The sequence below is a fragment of the Chionomys nivalis genome, chromosome 17, assembly GCF_950005125.1.
Source record: "Chionomys nivalis chromosome 17, mChiNiv1.1, whole genome shotgun sequence".
NCBI classification, from domain to species: Eukaryota; Metazoa; Chordata; class Mammalia; order Rodentia; family Cricetidae; genus Chionomys; species Chionomys nivalis.
Window position 1 is genome coordinate 46,118,399 of NC_080102.1, and position 19,528 is coordinate 46,137,926.

General features: G+C 48.4%; 1 protein-coding gene across 10 annotated transcripts in view; it reads left to right on the forward strand.

The window, feature by feature from the left end:
• The window catches only part of Ppp6r2 (protein phosphatase 6 regulatory subunit 2), a 95,707-nt gene extending 76,459 nt beyond the window's left edge, over nucleotides 1-19,248 (forward strand). For 7 of the 10 annotated variants that reach the window (XM_057792789.1, XM_057792794.1, XM_057792790.1 and 4 more), the window contains 14 exons: nucleotides 4,896-5,111; nucleotides 6,443-6,507; nucleotides 8,213-8,328; nucleotides 10,435-10,520; nucleotides 10,964-11,044; nucleotides 11,418-11,515; nucleotides 11,698-11,755; nucleotides 12,064-12,188; nucleotides 12,457-12,620; nucleotides 13,772-13,928; nucleotides 14,022-14,110; nucleotides 14,938-15,133; nucleotides 18,055-18,282; nucleotides 18,373-19,248. In XM_057792789.1, the coding sequence (XP_057648772.1) occupies nucleotides 4,896-5,111; nucleotides 6,443-6,507; nucleotides 8,213-8,328; nucleotides 10,435-10,520; nucleotides 10,964-11,044; nucleotides 11,418-11,515; nucleotides 11,698-11,755; nucleotides 12,064-12,188; nucleotides 12,457-12,620; nucleotides 13,772-13,928; nucleotides 14,022-14,110; nucleotides 14,938-15,133; nucleotides 18,055-18,282; nucleotides 18,373-18,421 (1,728 nt within the window). In that variant the 3' untranslated portion in view covers nucleotides 18,422-19,248. The remainder of the gene's footprint in view (nucleotides 1-4,895; nucleotides 5,112-6,442; nucleotides 6,508-8,212; nucleotides 8,329-10,434; nucleotides 10,521-10,963; nucleotides 11,045-11,417; nucleotides 11,516-11,697; nucleotides 11,756-12,063; nucleotides 12,189-12,456; nucleotides 12,621-13,771; nucleotides 13,929-14,021; nucleotides 14,111-14,937; nucleotides 15,134-18,054; nucleotides 18,283-18,372) is intronic. The other 3 variants (XM_057792793.1, XM_057792795.1, XM_057792796.1) reach the window with 3 other exon arrangements.
• The last annotated feature ends 280 nt before the right edge of the window (nucleotides 19,249-19,528 follow it).

The following is a 19,528-nucleotide window of genomic DNA, read 5'->3' on the forward strand; positions in this document are numbered from 1 at the left end:
AATTTGTCAGTGGGCTACCAAGTTACCATGTGACTTGAGCTGTCCATCATGAGCTGGGTGCACAACAGCAATCTGTTATCAGATGGAAGTGGTGTATATTTTATCAGGCCCAAGCAGGTCCTGAAGGCACAAGCAATTTACATGAAGAAGTTGCCCAAATGCTTACGGTTTCTATTCCTGTTACAATGCCATCTGCTGCCAGGCATGTACCTATAGCCTCATGATTGTGCCATGTGACTGGTTGACTGAGGGAGAAAAGACTAGAACCGGGTTTACTTATGGTTCTGTTCATTATGCAGGTACCGCCCAGAAGTGCACAGCTGCAGCATTATAACCTCTGTCTGAGACAACACTGAAAGACACTAGTGAAGGGAAATCTTCTCGGGGGCAGAACTGCGGGCAGCACGCATGGTCATACATATTTACTGGAAGGAGACATGGCCAGATACTCAGTCACTGATTCATGGCTGTAGCCAATGGATTATTAGCTGGATGGTCAGGAACTTGAAAAGAGCATGATTAGAAAATTGGCAAGAAAGATATTTGGGGGAGAAGTATGTGGATAGACCTTACCAAATGGGCAAAGGATGTGAAGATAGTAAATGTTCATCAGAAGGTGACTTCAGCTGAGGAGGAGTAATCAAGTAGATAGGATGACTTGTTCTGTCATCCCTTTTCCCCAGCCTTCCTGTCATTGCCCAGTGTACCATGAACAAAGTGGCCATGGTGGAGAGGGGGGTTATGCATGGGCTTGACAACATGGACTGTCACTCACCAGGTATGACTTGGCTACAGCTGCTGCTGAGTGCCAAATCTGCCAACAGTAGAAACTAACACTGAGCCCCAGATAGGGCACCATTCCCTGGGGTGTCCAGCCAGTGACCTGGTGGCAGGTTGACTAGTTGGACTAATTCCTCTGGAAAAGACAACACTTTGTCCTTACTAGAATAGATACTTATTCTGGTTATGCCTTTCCTGCATGTAATGCCTCTGCCAAAACTGTCATCCATGAACTTACAGAATGCCTTATCTGCCATCATAGAACTCCACATAGTATTACTTCTGACCAAGGAACTCACTTCACAGCCAGAGAAGTGTAACAGTGAGCCCATGATCATGGAATCCACTGGTCTTACCATGTTCCCACTGTTCTGAAGCAGCTGGCTTGGTAAAAAGACAAAATGGCCATTTGAAGACCAAGTTACAGTACCAGGTGGGAGCAGCCTGGAGGACTGGGACAGGGTTCTCCAGAAAATGGTATATGCTTGGAATTAGTGTCCAATATATGGCATGATTTCTTCCATAACAAGGATTCATGGGTCCAGGAATCAAGGGGTGGAAAAAGAATAGTTCAACTCATTATCACTGCCAGTGATACTTTAGAAAGATGGTTGGCTTCCTGTTTCTGCATCTTTAAATTCTGCTGAGCTGGAAGTTTTAATTCCAGAGTTGGGAGTGTTCCTGCTAGGAGCTGCAACAGACACTGCACTCAACTGGAAGCTCAGACTTCTCCTGGTCACTTTGGCTTCTAATGTCCTTAAGCCAACAGGCTAAGAAAGGAATAATGGTCTTATGAGGGGTAATTGATCCAGATTACCAAAGGGAAATTGAACTACTTATCCACAATGGAGGTAAGAAAGATTATGGAGTATAAGACACCCTTTAGGGCATCTCTTAGTGCTACCATGTCCTATGATCAAAGCCAGTGGGAGACTACAACAATCTAATCCAGGCAGGATGACAAAAGGTACAGACCCTTCAGAGTCAAGACCTGCTGAGGTTCTTGCTAATGGTGGAGGAAATGTGGAATGGGTAGTAGAGGAAGGTGGTTACAAACACCAGCTAAGGCCATGTGACCAGCTGCAGAAATGAGGATTATAGTTGACATGAGTGTTTCTATCATGTTTTGTTAAGATTGTGTTTGTATAGATGTTTGTGTTTTCTTTCCTCTATTTTTTATCGTGTAATGTAATATTAATTAAGAGAATATTTGTGTTTTTTCCATTTGTTTCAGTAGATTTTGGGGGAGACTGGGGATATATAGCTCAGTGGCAGAGCACTTATGTAATATACAAAGCCCTGTTTGCACTAGAGAGATGGCTCAGGGTTTAGAGTACTGACTGCTCTTCCAGAGGACTCAAGTTCAATTCTCAGCCCCATATGGCAGCTTACAACTATTCATAATAACTCCAGGCCCAGGAAATCTTATGCCCTCTCTGGCTTCAAGGTCATATATGTAAACAAAATACCTATTCATGTTTTTTTTAATAATTTATTTAACTTTATTTTGTGTGGATTGGTGTGAAGATATCAGAGCTCCAGAAACTGGAGTTACAGACAGTTGTCATGTGGGTGCTGGGAATTGAACCCGGGTCCTCTGGAAGAACAGCCAGTGCTCTTAACCGCTGAGCCATCTCTCCAGCTCCCTCATGTTTTTTGGTTTTTTTTTTTTTTTTAAAAAAAGTAAAATAAAATGAAACAAAGAAAACAAAATCCAGTAAAGCCCTGTGTTCAACTCCTAGAGACGTAAGTAATAAATGTATAAATCTGGTCGTTTGAGTTCTTTTAGCGTATTTTGTATTATATTGATTTATTTATCTGTGTGTGGGTGTGCGTGCACGCCCATGTGTGTGGTCCCAGGTGCCACCATGTGCATGTCATGGTCAGAGTACAGCTTGTGGGAGTAGTTCTTTCCTATCACATAGGTCCCAGGGATTGAATTCTCAGATCATCCCTGGCGAATTTCTGATTCTTCTCTTCTCTTCTCTTCTCTTCTCTTCTCTTCTCTTCTCTTCTCTTCTCTTCTCTTCTCTTCTCTTCTCTTCTTTTTTCTTATTTGGTTTTTCAAGGCAGGGTTTCACTGTGTAACCCTGGAATTCACTCTGTAGATCAGACTGGCCTCAAACTCACAAGAGCTCCGCCTGCCTCTGCCTCTGGAGTGCTGAACTAAAGACGTGCACCACCACTGCCTAGCCTGTTTTGTAGTTTTGGCTTCACTGTTTTTTGACTCTTTAGTTTTAGTTTATTCTCAAGGGTTTTATTCTTCTTTTGTTTGTTTGGCTGGTTGGTTTTGTGAGATGGGGTTTCTCTGTAGCTTTGGAGCCTGTCCTGGAACTTGCTCTGTAGACCAGGCTGGCCTCGAACTCACAAAGATCTGCCTCTGCCTCCCGAGTGCTGGGATTAAAGGCGTGTGCCACCACTGCCTGGCATGAATGATTATTTTAATAATCCACCACTGCTGGATTCATTTTGTTAGTATTTTGTATCGATATATATAAGGCATATACATATTATATCCTTGTGTTGTTTTAGTGTCAGATCGATGCTGGCCTCATGGGACAAGTCACACAATACTCCTTCCTCTTCCACTTTGGAGGAGTTTTAGAAGAATATGTGTTAGTTCTTCTTTAAGTGTTTGGTAGAGGGACTGAGAGATAGCTCAGCAGTTAAGAACACTTGCTACTTTTGCAGGGGACACAGGTTTGGTTTCTAGCACCCACACAGTAGCTAACAACCATCTATAACTCCAGTTCTAGGAGATCTGACACCACCATCTGGCCTTCACAAGCATCAGGAACACATGGTACATAGACAGCATGCAGACAAAATATCTATGTACATAAAAAAATTTTTAAGGGTCTGGAGAAATGGCTGTTCTTCCAAAAGACCCAGATTCAATTCCCAGCACCCACATGGCAGCTCATAATTGCCTGTAGCTCCTGGTTCAGGGAATCTGACACTTTCACACAGACATACACACAGGCAAAACACAAGTGCATGTGAAATAAAAATAGAAAATTTTAATTAAATGTTTGGTAGCATTCACCATTTAGGTCATGTGTCCCCACTTTTCGTTGTTGAAAGGTGATGTAGGTAGCATAGTCTGCTGCATAGCTTAAGGTCACATAGCTAAAAAAATATAAAGCTAATGTTTGGAATTGTTTATTTGTTTTTTTTATCTTTGAGATGGGATCTCACTATGTAGCCTTAGATGTTGGAACTTGCTATGTAGACTAGGCTGCCCTCGAACACATGCAGATCTGCCTGACTCTGCCTCCCAAGTACTAGGATTAAAGGTGTATGTCACACAAGCAAAAAAGGGAATGTGTATCTTTTGAAGAAGTATATCAGACATATGACTTCTCTGCTTGATGTAATCTTTTTTATAAAGGAGGTATCCAAAATTATATCCCATCCCTCTACCTAGCACACATCTGTTTGTTCAGCTGGGTCTGGGGCCGTGGGCTGCTGTGACCCTGGCCCGTGTGAGATGGCAGTAGTGGAGAAGGTCTGGAGCTGGAGAAGGCTCTTTGGAGATGGGATGTCTGGGTCTCCTTGTCTAGGCTTTGCCTCAGCGCCAACTCTTTCCAGGATGCCTGGCACGCTTCAGTCTCATGTTCGTGAGGAAGATGTATGTCACCCATCCTGGTGGAGTCTCTGGTTACACACTGGTGAGAGACAAAATAGTGAAGGGAAATTTTAAATTCTTGGAGTTAAATAATAATTCAAAAATAGTGTGTAATAAAATATATAAAGTAGACTTTATAGGAAAATACATAGCCCTTTAAAGACACCATAAAAGAAAAAATACTCCAAATTACTTAAGTTTCTAATATAAGGAACAAAGAAACAGAAAGAAGAAGACAGTTATTTGGGTAAGGTCTGAGGTCAATGAGATGTACACAAAGTAACAAGCAAGAGGGCCGTGGGCAGGGCAGATCCTCACAGAACTTCTTTAGTGAGAAGTGGGCTTCAGGGAGGCGCCCAAGCACACCAACAGCTGCATACTTGTGAGATCAGTAGATGAAGTTTTGAGACTGATTCCCCTTCACCCTGTAGTTCAGCTGTTGGAGAAGACCCATCTAAAGATCTTTTTCTGTCCTCTGTTTATTCAGGACTTGTTTTTTAAGTACACCTGGAATAACTTTTTACACTTCCAAGTGGAACTGTGCATAGCCGCTATTCTTTCCCATGCTGCCCGGGAGGAGCAGGCAGAAGCTAGTGGATCGGATGGCAAGGTGGAGCCTCTTCAGGGGAGTGGAGATGGAACTGGGAAGCCAGAGACCCCCCAATCCATCACCAGCCTTCCTGAGAACACGATGGTGACCCATGTAAGTCCAGTGCCCTTGTTCATCACTGCCAGCTGAAGCAGACCCAGGCCAGCACTTCCCAGGCTCTGGTGTGTTACCTCCTAACCCTCATGGGTCAGAGGGGCTACTCACAGGAACACAACATTGTGAAGAAACATTCAGGTTTGACAGGATCTTAGTTGGTGACATAGAAGGCCAGCCAGCATTTGCAAAGATGATCTTGTTGGTTGTGGGTATTGGCTCTAGGAAGGCAGCTATCTGGACATGCTCTCCCTACTGTGCTCACAAGCAGCCTGCTGCTCTGTTCAGTCCACCTTTATAACTAAACACAAGTGTTGAATTCTCAGGAGAGAGCTTTCTGGAATTTTGAACCTTCTAGAGCCAGGTGCACCAGCTTTCTCTGTGACTTCCCTTATTCTCCATAGGATAACCATACAGTGGTCACCCTAACCCTTCATCTGGGTTGGTCACCCTAGGGTTAAGAGTCTGCAGCTCAACCTGTTTTTGATATCAGCACTTAATATCGTCCCTGGTAGAGAGCAGCCCTAATGGATGTTTGCCAGGGAAGAAAGGGAGAAAATAGTTTGGGATCATAAGCTGTACCTGAGCTGAGACCCACCGTGACTGCTACCCACTTTTACAGTGGTACAGGACATTCTGGAACACGCTACAGGGCTGACAGGAGGGTAGAAGTTTGGGACAGGGTTCCTGGGTCTCTGTTCAGAGGCCTCATAGACAACAGTGTTTGATTGGGTTTAGAAGGTCTCAGTGCTACTTGCTTGGGGAGGTATCCTGGCAACCCGTGTGCAAACAAACCTAGCAGGAGCTAATACTGAGTAAGATGTATTCAGTGTGGTCCACAGTTTATGGCCCAGTAAATAAACAGCCATGAGACCGGTGCCTGCAACGGCAAGAGCTTCTGGGGAACCGAGAGTACTATTCATCGGGGGGCTTATAGACCAACAGGGACCCCCAGATGATGACAGAGAAGGTGTGAGTTGGGATCTATAACACATCACATATACAAGAAAACTGCCTGTGTATGGGAAAAGAAAATGCTAAGGGCCCCAGAGAGCTGATGGGAGAGTGGCCAGAGGTGTAGACGGAGGCCCACAGGAGGGGAGGCAGAAGACATTCTAGCGTGATGGAGGAGCATAGACTGTCCTTTACTGTATTTACTGGTCTTCATTCTCAGGGCATTCAATAGCATGAGACTTGGAGCCCTTGAGCATCAGTGATGTCATGGCCACAGGGTCTTCAGTGCTGATTTGCCTGCTCACTACCTACAGCACCTAGGAGGCAGTGTGAACCTTGGGCTCCCACTCACACTGCTTGCCGCTCTGCTCTCACAGCTGTTCCAGAAGTGCTGCCTGGTACAAAGGATCCTGGAAGCCTGGGAAGCCAACGACCACACACAGTAAGGACCCTGAGGAACCCCCTTGGTCAGTTAGGGATGTAGACATGCATCTCACCGGGATGTTGGACACTGCAAGACTCCAGGTTCCGTGTCAGGCATCAGCAGCGTGTAACCTAGATATGTGCCTGGGACTGTTCTGGAAGGGATCCTGCCCCTGGGTAAACAGCAATAAGGGCTGCTCAGGAAGGAGGATGCAGGGAGGCATGGAGAGTTGCATGTTGAGTGATGGATGGCTGGGCCACACACTATAGGTAGGTAACCCTTCCCAACCTATCTTGCTTGGACTCTGTTTTATTTTGGTATAGTTTTTTTTGAGACAGGTTTCTCTTGTGTACCTGTCTGTCCTGGAACTGTCTATGTAGACCAGGCTGACCTTGAACTCACAGAGATCTGCCTGCTTCTGCCACTGAGTGCTGGAATTAAAGGTGTGTGCCACCACTACCTAGGCTTGCTTGGACTTTATGCACTTATTATCTCATTTTTTAAAAAAGATTTTTTTTTTCTCTAATTTTTTTTCCAGTGCCTGGGTCTCATTATATAGCTCTGGCTATCCTGGAATTCACCACATAACCAAACTAACCTACAACTCAGAGATCCACCTGCTAATTGCCTCCCAAGGGCTGGGATTAAAGGCATGTACCACCACAACTAGTCACTGTTTTGTTTTTTTGAAACAGGGTCTTGCTATAGCCCAGGTTGTGTGGAACTTATAGTACTGCTACCTCAGCTTCCCATGTGCTGGCTGCAGCCATTTTTATCTTTTTTATTTTAAAATTATTATTTTATGTGTGAGGGTTTTGCCTCCTGTTTGTGCACTATGGGCGAACGCTTGGTACCCTCAGAGGCTAGATGATGGCATTGGATCCCCTAGAACCAGAATGATGGTGATTATGAGCTGCCTTGTGGTGGGAATCAAACCAGGTCCTCTGGAAGAGCAGCCAGTACTCTTTAACTGCTGAGCCATCTCTGTAACCACTCTGGATCTTACTAAACTCAGATCATACTTTGTCAGAATCATGCACAGTGATGCACTTTAGCTTTTCTGCAGCTCCTGTCTGAGCCTTCCCTCTACTCAGAAACAATGGTTTTCAGAGTCAGTGGCCACCCTCATTCGTTTATTGTCTTGCTGAGGACAGTTGGGCTCTAGGCAGTGTTGGGTAGAGCTCATGGAAGCCCAGAGGGCTCTGAGAACAGCTGTGGAACTGTCACCCAGGATCTGTGTGGCGCACAAGTAGAGGTCAGAGCAGCTCACTTGGTGTGGAGGCCTACTCCATCCCAGCTCCTAGAAACCATGTGTGCAGTGCTATACTGCCTTCAGTTCTGACTCAGTTCCTCTTCCACTACCACTGCTGGAACGTGGGCCAACACTGTGATCTTTGTGCCTCCATCTTGATGTCCATAAATGGGCCATGAAGTAAGCAATCTTGTTACTGTTTCTTGGTCTGATGGGGGAGGTGGGGCTGAACTTAATGCATACCAGATACTCAGTAATCAGCAGTATTCTTGAGGCAGGGCTGTCGCTCAGGCACTGACTGGTCAGATACCCCTGAAGTTAACCTGGAGTGACAGCCACAAAGAAGCCAAATGCTTAGGCTACAGGTGACAGTGGAAGTGAGCTTCAGAAATCCTATTACTTGACCCTCCCAGAAAGAAGTTGGGCAGAGCTGGACTGAGTGACCACCTTGATAGTTCATTTCACTTTCAGGGCAGCAGGTGGCATGAGACGCGGGAATATGGGTCACCTCACAAGGATCGCCAATGCAGTTGTACAGAACCTGGAGCAGGGCCCAGTGCAGACCCATATCAGTGAAGTCATCCGAGGTGAGCCCACTACTTTCCTGTCCTTCTGCCCTCTGTCCCTAGCAGTGATAACTACACTGATATGGAACAAACCATGCAGCCTTCTTTGTCATCTTCTCAGTGTAAGCTGAGTGTTCTCTTCATGGAGCAGGCATTGTAGAGTACAGGGATTCAGCCTGTCACGGACAGTTCATCGCTCCAGTGCTGAACTTAGAAGCCAAGAACCAATCACCAGGCTCTCTTTTGCTCATGAGCGGCTCAGAGTTGTACCTTCATTAGAGATCCTGGCCCACCTTCCTGCGTTTGTTTTTAACTTAGGCAATTTGGAGGACCTTCCTAGTATGCATGTCTGGAGGCCATCAGTGTAGGTGATATCCTGCCCCTAGAAGCAGGTTGTGGGCACCAAGACTGGAACCCTGAGCCCTACAGGATGGGCAGTACCATTCTTGGCCCAATCAGAACAACAGAGCCCCTGCCCTCTGCCATGGTGTCACTGCTCTGTGCCCCCTCATGCATAACTCTCAAACAGGGCGCTTCTTCCCAACCCTTTCATGTCCTGAGCACAGTTTGGCTCTGTGACCACACTCTCACCCTTATGCCATATGCTCTGTTATTTGACATAAGTGCACGAGTGAGGGAGAACTGGGTGAGGGAAGGAGAGATTGCGGGCAAGCCTCCTGAGTAGGGTATACCAGATCCTCTGCAGCCTGGCCAGAACTGACAGGCAGGGAGCCTCGGAGATGTCTAGGAACTAGTTTGTGCACGGACTTGAGGGGATGGGGGGATTGAGACAGGGTTTCTCTGTGGCTTTGGAGCCTGTCCTGGAACCAGCTCTTATAGATCAGACTGGCCTCTAACTCACAAAGATCCGCCTGTCTCTGTCTCCTGAGTGCTGCACCACCACCGCCCGGCTTGAGTTAATTCTTGATCAGGGCCCTGAGCTGGCTGGTGGGGAGCTGTCTTAGTCTTAGGAAGGTGAAAAGATATTATTACTGTACTAGCGATAACTATGGGTCCTGTGCACATTGTGGCTGAGGAGGGACAAGCTCCTTGTTCAGCCTCATGGTTCCTTTGTGCTGTATCTCCCCACCAAGTATGGGGTGAGAAAGCTCCAGGTGGTCCTCCCCATGACCCAGGACCAGAGGAATTTCTTTCTCTATGGTATTTCAGACCACCTGCCTGTCCACCTTCTTCCTAGTTATACTTCAGTAGTCCCTGGTGAAGTTGAATTTGCTGGTCCATCATCACACGTGATGAGAAGCAGCAGAAGAGTGAGCAAGCCAGGAGTGGCTCCCTTGTAAGTAGAAGGGAAAAACAAAGGGGCTTGGAGCCCAGGACAGAACAGTTTAGGGAGGTGAGGAGTGAGCAGAAAGTTCTTGTTTCCAGATCAGGCACAGGCTGTAGACCTGTGACTGATTCAGGGCTACTAGGAAGGCTACTTCCTTAGATCTTTAGGTAAACATACACCAGCAGGCAAACTCGAAACTTTCATGCCACCAGGTGTGATGGCATATGCTTTTAATTCCAGTACTTGGGTGGCAGAGACAGGTAGATCTCTAGGGCAGCCAGAATTATATGATGAAACCCTGTCTCAAAAAAACAAAATAAACTGGGCAGTGGTGACTCACACCTTTAATCTCATCACTAAGGAGGTAAAGGCAGGTAGATATCTGAGTTCAAGGCCAGCCTGGTCTACAGATTGAGTTCCAAGATAGCCAGGACTACACAGAGAAAAAACCCTGTCTTGAAAAAATAAGCAAGCAACCAACTAACCAGACAAACAAACAATATATTGTCGATATACTAAATTTATTTTTATGAATCTCGGGGAAAGAAAGAGAAAGGAAAGAAAGAAAGAAAGAAAGAAAGAAAGAAAGAAAGAAAGAAAGAAAGAAAGGGAAAGAAAGAAAGCAAACAAGCAACAGAAATCTCCTGCCACTGAAACCTCTGTAAAACATTGCCCTTCTCAGGGTTGCTATAGTCTCAGGCCCTGCAGGACATCTGCCTTCTCCTTCGCTGTATTAGGTTTACTTCCCATCTGCAGCCACTGTTTGCCTGATAGGGCTCCTGCGTGCCCTCCCCTGTCTACAGATCCCAGAGACTTAGGAGGTAGCACTTACCTTGCAGGGCTCCCTGCAGATTGCCGTGGGCGCTGGGAGAGCTTTGTGGAAGAGACACTGATGGAGACCAACCGCAGGAACACTGTGGACCTGGTGAGGAAGCTGGGGCTACTTCCACGGCACAGCTGCAGCTAAGACCACTGACAGTCCCATGTGCCCCACAGCAGCACAGGTGGGGAGGAAAGCACAAGGGCAGCACTGAACTGGGCATGCAGCTCAGCCTTTTGCCTGCAGGGTCACACCAGATCTGGCTCCCTGAGGATCTTTTCATCTGCTCCCTCCCACAGCTAGAGCTTATTTGTGAAGGACTCTTTATGCTTGGGACCCAGGATATTACCTGGGTCAGGGAGACTGGGCTTTCTTTCATGGGGCTTTGACCTCACTTGGCATCTCTGCAGTAAGCTGCACAGGCCCACAAGTACCAGGGGGCTGGTGGTGTGGGAGGGTGCTGGGGGTGGGGCCTGGGGCTCTGACTGGACTGGACAGGGTGGGGTCTGGCTAGCTCACGTGCCCACCCCATCTGGCCTGTGTTTTAGGTGAGCACTCACCACCTTCACTCCTCAAGTGAGGACGAGGACATTGAGGGTACTTTCCCTAACGAGCTGTCCCTTCAGCAGGTGAGGGCATGGCCGGCACTCTGCACCCTGCCAGGCCCTTCTGGAGCCTGTGTCCTTGGTAGTGCTTAGTTTCCATGACATTGTATAGCAAAAAGAGAAAAGTAACTCATCCCCAAGCATATATGGGGGAGAGGGAGGCCTGGGAGGACACCCCCAAAGTCACATCACTTTGGTGAGACTCCTGGGGACACTGAGCTTGAGAGTTGAGTAAGGGGGTGTTCTTCTGTACACAACTGCTCAACCACTCTGAATGTTCAGCCTATGGGAAAATTCACTGCCTACTTTGCCAGAGCTCCTAAGCACTAGAGCTCTGGGTTCCAAGGAGCAGCCTCCAGGGCTCAGCTTGCTCTGTAACAGCATCCTCTCCTCCCAGGCCTTCTCTGAGTACCAGATCCAGCAGATGACAGCCAACTTTGTGGATCAGTTTGGCTTCAATGATGAGGAATTTGCAGACCAGGATGACAACATCAAGTGAGTGCAGACATCATGAAGGCTAGGCTCTAGGCTAGTGATTTCTCTTCCCTAAGTTCCCAGTGATCTTGCCAGCAATGGGGTCTACTGTCCCTGAGGAGATAGTGAATGTCCCACCTACTGTCTGAGGGCAACCAGGCCTACTGGACCAGAGGAGGTACTGAGGGACCTTGTTCTTGCAGTGCCCCATTTGACCGGATTGCAGAGATCAACTTCAACGTTGAAGCCGATGAGGACAGTGTAAGTGATGGGCTCCTGCAGGGTTACAGGGCGTAGCGTCATTTTATTCCCCTTGCTCAGATAGCTCAGGCTATGCCCACAATTTGGACCTTGTCACAGATGGATGGGACCATGGGCGCCCTGGCCAGTCTATCTGTGTGTCAGGACTGGGAGGCATCCCTCCATGGGAGCTGAGAGCAGAGCTTCCTCCTTTCCTCCTCCCATACTGTCTGTCAGCCTTGTTCTGTGAGCTAAGTCCCTCTGGGAGTTATTTGGAACCCAGGCTTTCCCAGGTTCTCTAGAAACCAGCTCTTTATTCCATCTTACAGCCTAGTGCGGCTCTGTTTGAAGCCTGCTGCAGTGATCGAATCCAGCCCTTCGATGATGAGGAGGAAGAAGACATCTGGGAGGATGAGGAGACTCGATGCACTGCCCGGGTGATGGCCAGAGCCAGGTGTGGGGTTCACCCATTCTCCCAAAGTCTCCACCAGTGGGGAGCAAGCACAAGATTAAGCAATGGACATCCAGCTTCTATTAAAGTTCTTGGACACCCAGAGAGACAGGGACCCTTCTTGCAGAGACCAGAAGTTGGTGGGAGCCAAACAGTGCTTATCTGTATACCTTGTGCCCAACCTTCCCTGGCCCCAATTCCTGAGCTATCATGGGCTCTCCAGTGTCTAACCAAGGCTCACCAGGCATCTACTACCTTTGTGTCTGCCCAGGTTTGGAGCCCCTCATGTCTTAGAAAATTACTCAAAGAATGCCCTGGAACATGGAGGCCAGGACAGGAAGGCTGGCTTAGCAGCAGCTAGGAATGTTCCTGGATTGGCCACTCCTTCATCTCCTACACAGAAAGAAGGTCCTCGCTCAGAGAGTGATTCAGAAGGTAGTATCCAGCAAGGGACATGGGTATTGGGGACATGATTTGACTTGTATATCTTATGATCTCCCTTTGGAACCATTGTGTGTCTAGCTGTCAGTGACCTACTTCCCCATTTACACATGGTTTCATTAAATGTTCTGGGAGGTCTGATCATCATGTGTGGGGTTCTGCTCTACAATGAATCAAGAGCAAAGTGTTCTTACTCTCTTCTCTCTTCTGTTGTGGTACCTGCATCTGCATTTGCAGAGCTGGTATCTATTGTCATTTTAGGGAAGGCATACCCCTATGTAATCTGTATGCTATTGCTTGCCACCCCTTGGATGTATTCAGTAGCATAACCTATCCCATGTACTACCTCTTAAGAGACCCCTTGCTGAGTGATGATGGTGTGTGCCTTTAATTCCAGCACTCAGGAGGCAGAGGCAGAGGCAAAACTTTGTGAGTTTGAGGCCAGCCTGGTCTACAGAGTGAATTCTAGGACAGCCATGATTATACAGAGAAACCCTATCTTGAAAAACTAACGAGAGAGAGAGAGAGAGAGAGAGAGAGAAAGAGAGAGAGAGAGAGATCCTTTTTATTGCTTCTGCTTTGGGGTGCTATGATACTCAGGACATGGGCAAGAACCAGCTTTCTGAAGCCAACTGGAATTTCCAGCAATTTAGCTGGGGCTGACAAGAAGCTGCAAGGCCAAGGGCAAGAACACCTCACCCAATCCAAGGTTAAAGAGAGAGCAGAGTGCATGTGACCTTGGTTGGGACAGGTGGGACAGTACCTTCTTTGTGCCATCAGCTTTCCTGGAGGCCAGATGGGAGGGACCTCACAGGTACCTGTGAAGCACGGCATCAGCAAGCACTGATGCCTATACATGTGCTCTGTTGCAGTGGATAATGTATCAGGACCCCAGAGGCCCTCACACCCAAGTGTCCCAGAGTCTGAGGCCATACTACCCTCTGCAAAGGGCCAGTAGGCACCAGCTAGGGAATCCTGTCATCTCTGATACTTCAGAAAGGGCTCCTCTGGAGTTTCTTAACTGGGAGCATCTTGTCTTCCTGCTGAGCTCTGTGATCCCTCTACCCATCTCCATGATGCTGCTTCTCTCTTTCTACCATATACTGGCCCTGCCTGTTCTTGACTGTTGTCTCTCCCCCTGGCAGGTACTACATGGACAGCAGTTTTTGATGAGCCAGTGAACCCGATGTCTGCAGCCCCAGGAGCTGCGAGGGATGTGGGTTCTAGTATATGGGCAGCTGGTCCCTCACCTCCAGAGGAGAAAGGCTGGGCCAAATTCACCGACTTCCAGCCTTTCTGCTGGTAACAAACACATCAGCATATAGAGCTATGCCTGTTGGGTGTCAGGACCGATGTTGCCCCATGGGTTCAGTTTGTCCCTATCTTCTTTTGTAGCTCTGAGTCAGGGCCCCGGTGCAGCTCTCCTGTGGATATGGACCACAGCCATGCCGAGGGTGGCCAGAGTCCAAGCCCAGAGAAAGCCTGTGAGTAGCAGCAGCTCAGACACTTGCCTTGTTTAGTTCTGGGGCCCAATGCAAGGCCAGATCACCTTAGGAAAGTGGGAAGTGGTCAAGGTCCCAGGTGTGACCATGCCTTTGTGGTATTGGGGTCCGTATATACTTGCGGGATTTGAATTGTCATGTCTAAATGGAGGTCTTCTAGATTTAGGGGTACAGGACAGGGCAACATGGCCATTAGACTGCCCTCAGAGCCTGGTCTGATCAGGCTGCACCACCCCAGTCTAAACCCATCTGCATCCTTGAGGCATATTGTCAAGTATGTAGATGAGTCATTGTTGGAAAGCCAATTTGGAACCTGATCAAAAAGTCCTTGGCGCCAGGCTGTGGTGGCGCACGCCTTTAATCCCAGCACTTGAGAGGCAGAGGTAGGCGGATCTCTGTGAGTTCGAGACCAGCCTGGTCTACAAGAGCTAGTTCCAGGACAAGCTCCAAAACCACAGAGAAACCCTGTCTCGAAACCCCCCCCCCCAAAAAAAAAGTCCTTGGCCTCCATCCCCTTCTTCCTAGGCAACTAGACCAGGTTAGAGAGGGAGAGTGATGGCAGGCTCCTGAAGTGCCTTCCACCTCTTGAGAACAGCACGCATATACCCTATCTTGTAGAGGGGGTGCACATGGAGGGTACACAGCAATTTGTGTGGTTCCTGTGAACATGCAGATGCACATGTGTAACACTCGTTTCTGCCTCTCATATTTCACCTGGTACATGCAAATTTGGGATCCCTCAAGCCATAGTAGCTGTGCACTCTGTCCCCTCTGCCCTCACAAATATCGCAGGGTTCCTTCTTTTGCAGTTGGTCCTACCTCGCCTTGTACCTGGAATGTGTGTGTCACTCGGAAGGCCCCACTGGTAGCCTCTGACAGCAGCTCCTCTGGGGGATCTGACAGTGAAGACGATGAGAAGGCAGCTGGTGCCGTGGAAGCCGTGTGCACAGGTCATGGTGGGAAAGCCCCCCCACTGCCCAGGACAGAGGAAGTTGCTGCCAGCAGGTGTGAAGGGAATGGCAAGTTAGCCTGGAGGCCCAGTGAATACTGTGTGGCTTATACTCTGTTCCTATAACTACTAAGAGCCGGGCTCAGTTGCCAGATCTCAGGTCTCTGAAAACAAGTGGCGGCCAAGCTGGAGTCCCTTGCTGCTGCCCCAGTGGCTAATGATCCTGTGAAGCCATCTCTAGAAAAGACAATGCCTCTTTACTATGGGGAAGGCTGGACATAGTGCATGCTTTCTGTTTTAAGTGATTCATAATAGAAGACAGAACCTGGATGTCCCAAGAGCTTGCCAAAAACTTGAAAGGACAGCCTCCACTACAGAGGCCAGCTAGAAAAAAGCTGGTTCTCAGGCTCTGGGTTGTTCCAGACAGTGGAGGAAAGGCCCGCAGCCCTAACCTTCTACATGGCAAGCTCATGACTCTGGAGCCGGCCAGCCCTCCTCTGCTGCTCCTTTGTGGCAGGGCATATGTGGACTCCAGTCAGGTGCCCTGTACACTCACACAGTAGGATAAAGCATTTCTTAGGGTTGTAGTCTGAGCCCTGGCTGGGAGGTAGAAGCAGGTGTCAAGCCAAAGTTTCCTTGAAGTGTCTGAAGAAAAGACTGTCATAGCCTCCTTACAAAGAGGCCAACCCCTCCAGCAAACCCAGTCTAGGGGTTTTTGTTTTTTAAAGATTTATTTATTATGTATACAGTATTCTGCCTGCATGTATGCCTGTAGGCCAGAAGAGGGCACCAGATCTCATTACAGATGGCTATGAGCTACCATGTGGTTGTTGGGAACTAAACTCAGGTCCTCTGGAAGACCCGCCAGTGCTCTTAATCTGACCACCACCACCCCTTTTTCCCGTTCCGAGTGGTTAAGATGAGAAGATAGGACCAAGGTGTCCCAGGAGTTGGCTCCAGGGAATGCCCCTTGAGTCACTGGAGTCCACCAATGAACTGATGTGCCTCCTGGCATTCAGGGGCTAGTGTGAGCCTTGAGGAACAGGAGCATAGGAGCTGCCTATTGACCAGGATACTGGAAATGGCTTGCAGCTGTACAAAGGCCCTGAGGCAGGACCTCCACCCTAAGTTCAGGGTGCAGTGGAGGAAGTCCCCGTTTTGAACCCTACCGGGAGACAAGTTACTCATCTCACAAGACTCTTGACTTTAGCCCCATATGTGGAAGGATTTTGTATCTGCTCTTGGGCACCAGCCAGACTGCTACCTAGCACAAGTCCACTATGATGCATTCAAGCTGTAGATCTTAGCAGCCCTGCCTACTCCTCCTCTACAAGCACAGAGGGCCCTGCTCACCACCCTGTGTGGTTCTGGAGGGCCCTCTGTGATTTGGGGGCTTAAATGTTTCCCTCAGGAAAGCTGGGAGCTCAACCAGCTGGAATCAAGCGGTTGGTATAACACAGTGGTTCTCAACCTTCCCACTGCTGTGACCCTGCAGTATAGTTTCTCATGTTGTGGTGACCCCAACCACCACAAAATGTTTTCATAACTATAATTTTGCTGTTGTTATAAAGTATAATTCTAAAGGGGTCACAGCCCACAGGTTGAGAACCACTGTGTCCGGGTTGGGTTCATAGTCATATATTCTGTGCCCACAGCCCCTTGGCTGTGTATGTCCAAAGCTCATTGTGCCCCTGACCCAATATTCTAAAAACCCCAGGCAAGACATAACCCTAATGTCAACATTTATATACTAAGATTTACAGAAAAGTAGAGCCAAGACTTGGAGAGGGGCTCACACGGTCAAGTGTGATGAAATTAACTAAAATGACAACCTAGTCTAGAGCTCCTTGGGTCGAGAGTACACACAAGCCTGTTTGTGACAGCCTTGCTGTGTTGCCTAGAATGGCCTCACCAATTCACAACCTTCCTGTCTCCATCTCTGTAGTGCAGATTACAGAAGGGTACCACCATGCCTAACTAATTAGCCTGACTTAAAAGTTTAGGATTACTGAGATTTGTAAAACCATAGCCCTCTTTTCCTGAATTCTTCCTAGGGAACTACTTTAAACCTGCTGAAAGCGGGCTGGAGAGATGGCTCAGCGGTTAAGAGCATTGCCTGCTCTCCCAAAGGTCCTGAGTTCAATTCCTGGCAACCACATGGTGGCTCACAACCATCTGTAATGAGGTCTGGTGCCCTCTTCTGGCCTGCAGACATGCACACAGACAGAATATTGTATACATAATAAATAAGCCTGCTGAAAAAGACAGAGTTATTCTGCAAAGAAAACCCTTTCCAAGGCCATTTTTGTTAGATGACTGCATCACTGCCAGGTTTTATTCAGCCTTTACGAGAGCTCCCTCCCCTTCCCTTGCCCTGCATCTCATCTGAGCACCCCTGCCTGGGAAAGAACTAAAGATCTTTGCTCTGCAGGCCAGTGGATCCATCTGCTACTTGTGGCTAGACTAGCCTGGCCTTGGGTATGAAGACCCTTAGTGCCTATAAGTCCCTCCCCCAACTCTACCCCCACTTTCTAAAGAAGTCTTACTTCATAGCTCTGGCTGGCCTCAAACTCAGTGACCTGCTTGCCTGTGCCTCCTAAGTGCAGGGCTAAAGTCATGTACCACCATGTCCAGCCCTCTGGGACCCTTTCGATAGAGTAAAGGTGGAGTTGAATGTAAGCAGAAACATTGGGAACTTCAGTAAACAAAGCTCCACAACTGTCAGGATTTGAGTGCTGCTTGTAGGGAGGGCTGAGGTCACCATAGTCATGTACCTTGTCCCACTGTTTGGGACTCAGAGCCCCAGAGCCACCTGGCTGTAGCTCCTCAGTCACCCCAGAGGAAAGGGGCAGAAAGGAGCTGTGTGTGCTGCTCCCATGCCCTTTGCTGGATCAAGCCACTTTATCAGTCATTGGGTATATGACATAGGCAGCAATGAAGTTGGGGCACCCATAACTGAAGCCTATCTGCCACACAGGACTGAGTGTACGGACAGCACCGTGTTAGCCCCTGCCTGCCCTGCATCTCCAGAAGTGACCATCAGTCCTGCTGTGGCCACCACAGCACCAAGCAAGGCAGGTCCTTCCGCAGCCACCGTAGTTGTCTCTTCCTCAGTGGCTACTGCAGTGCCCCCAGGGCCAGTCATGGCGGTAACCACGGCAGCCCCAGCCATAGTTGCCACCCTGGAGACAATGACAAAGGACAGGTGAGTAGGTTGGCCAAAGAGGGTAGGGTGGGATTGGATGAACCCCAAGAGCCCACATGCTTCCAACTCTGCCCTTCCCCATTTATACAGGAAGACAGATGCCCTGCCAGAAGGAGCTGCCTTAAATGGTCCTGTGTAACTGCTGCCACCAGCTATGGCCCGCCCTGGTCAGGCTGCTTCCTTTATCAAGAAAACTACCTGGTGATGCAATTTTTTTTAATTTAAAATAAATGCTGCATTTGGTAAAGCTGGCAGTTGGAACCAGTTGGATGACCCAACTCACATCTCTCCTGTCTGCCCTTGGTCCCACTGGAAGACAGGGTGCTCCTGGCCACCCCCAGGTCCAGCCCTTGGTACGGCAGTGAAGTCCCTGACATGCAGCTTCCACCTGCAGGAGTTGGGAAGGGAACAAGATCCTGAGGTGCCAGCACAATCAGATGGGCAGGAAGGGTGTGGATCTACAGGCTCTGGTTTCACCTGTATTTTTTAATGAACGCATGGAGGAAAAGCCGTTTTTTGCACTTTGTACCCAGCTATACAGTACAGGGTCTCCCTTGGCTCAGGGCAGATGCAAAGGCCTGAGTTGGAGAGACCTGATCCCCACAAATACATGGGGGTCTGGCACTAGTTTGACCACCTAAGGTCAAACCCCAGTTCTAGCTGCCCAGGGTTCCTGGGAGCTGGCACTGAATCAGGCTGCAAATTTTGACTGCCTTAAAAACAAAAGACCCTCTGGACCAGATGGAGTTGTCTCTGTGATCAGCAGGGCAGACTGGCACACTGGAGTGGGTGGTTAGAGGTGCCTGGTAGTAGCCAACATCAGCCATGTAAGAGTGGACACAACAGGGCACTGGGAGGCTGAGACAGGGTAGGCCCAGATTGTCCAGGAAGAGTCTCAAAGTCTATGTTGACTTTTTTTTTTTTAAATGTTCTGACCTTCTGACAGGGCATCAACCCCCAATAAAAAGTATCATTCTTACTGAAAAACTGTGTATTGTTAAGCTGCAGATGTTCAGCCCAGTCTCTGTGGACACCTTTGCTATCCCAAGTTCATTCACAGTAGTTAGGTCTCATGTTGAAACAGAAATGAAAAGCTCTACCTGAACAGTCAGACGTAACGACATCCATTTTCTCAAGGCTTCCCCAACCCAACCCCAGGCTCATCCTGGAAATGACTCAGCCCCTAGGGTCACATTCCTTCCTCGCAGCAGCACCTTCACGTCTGTCTTCAATGGGCCCTGTGGCT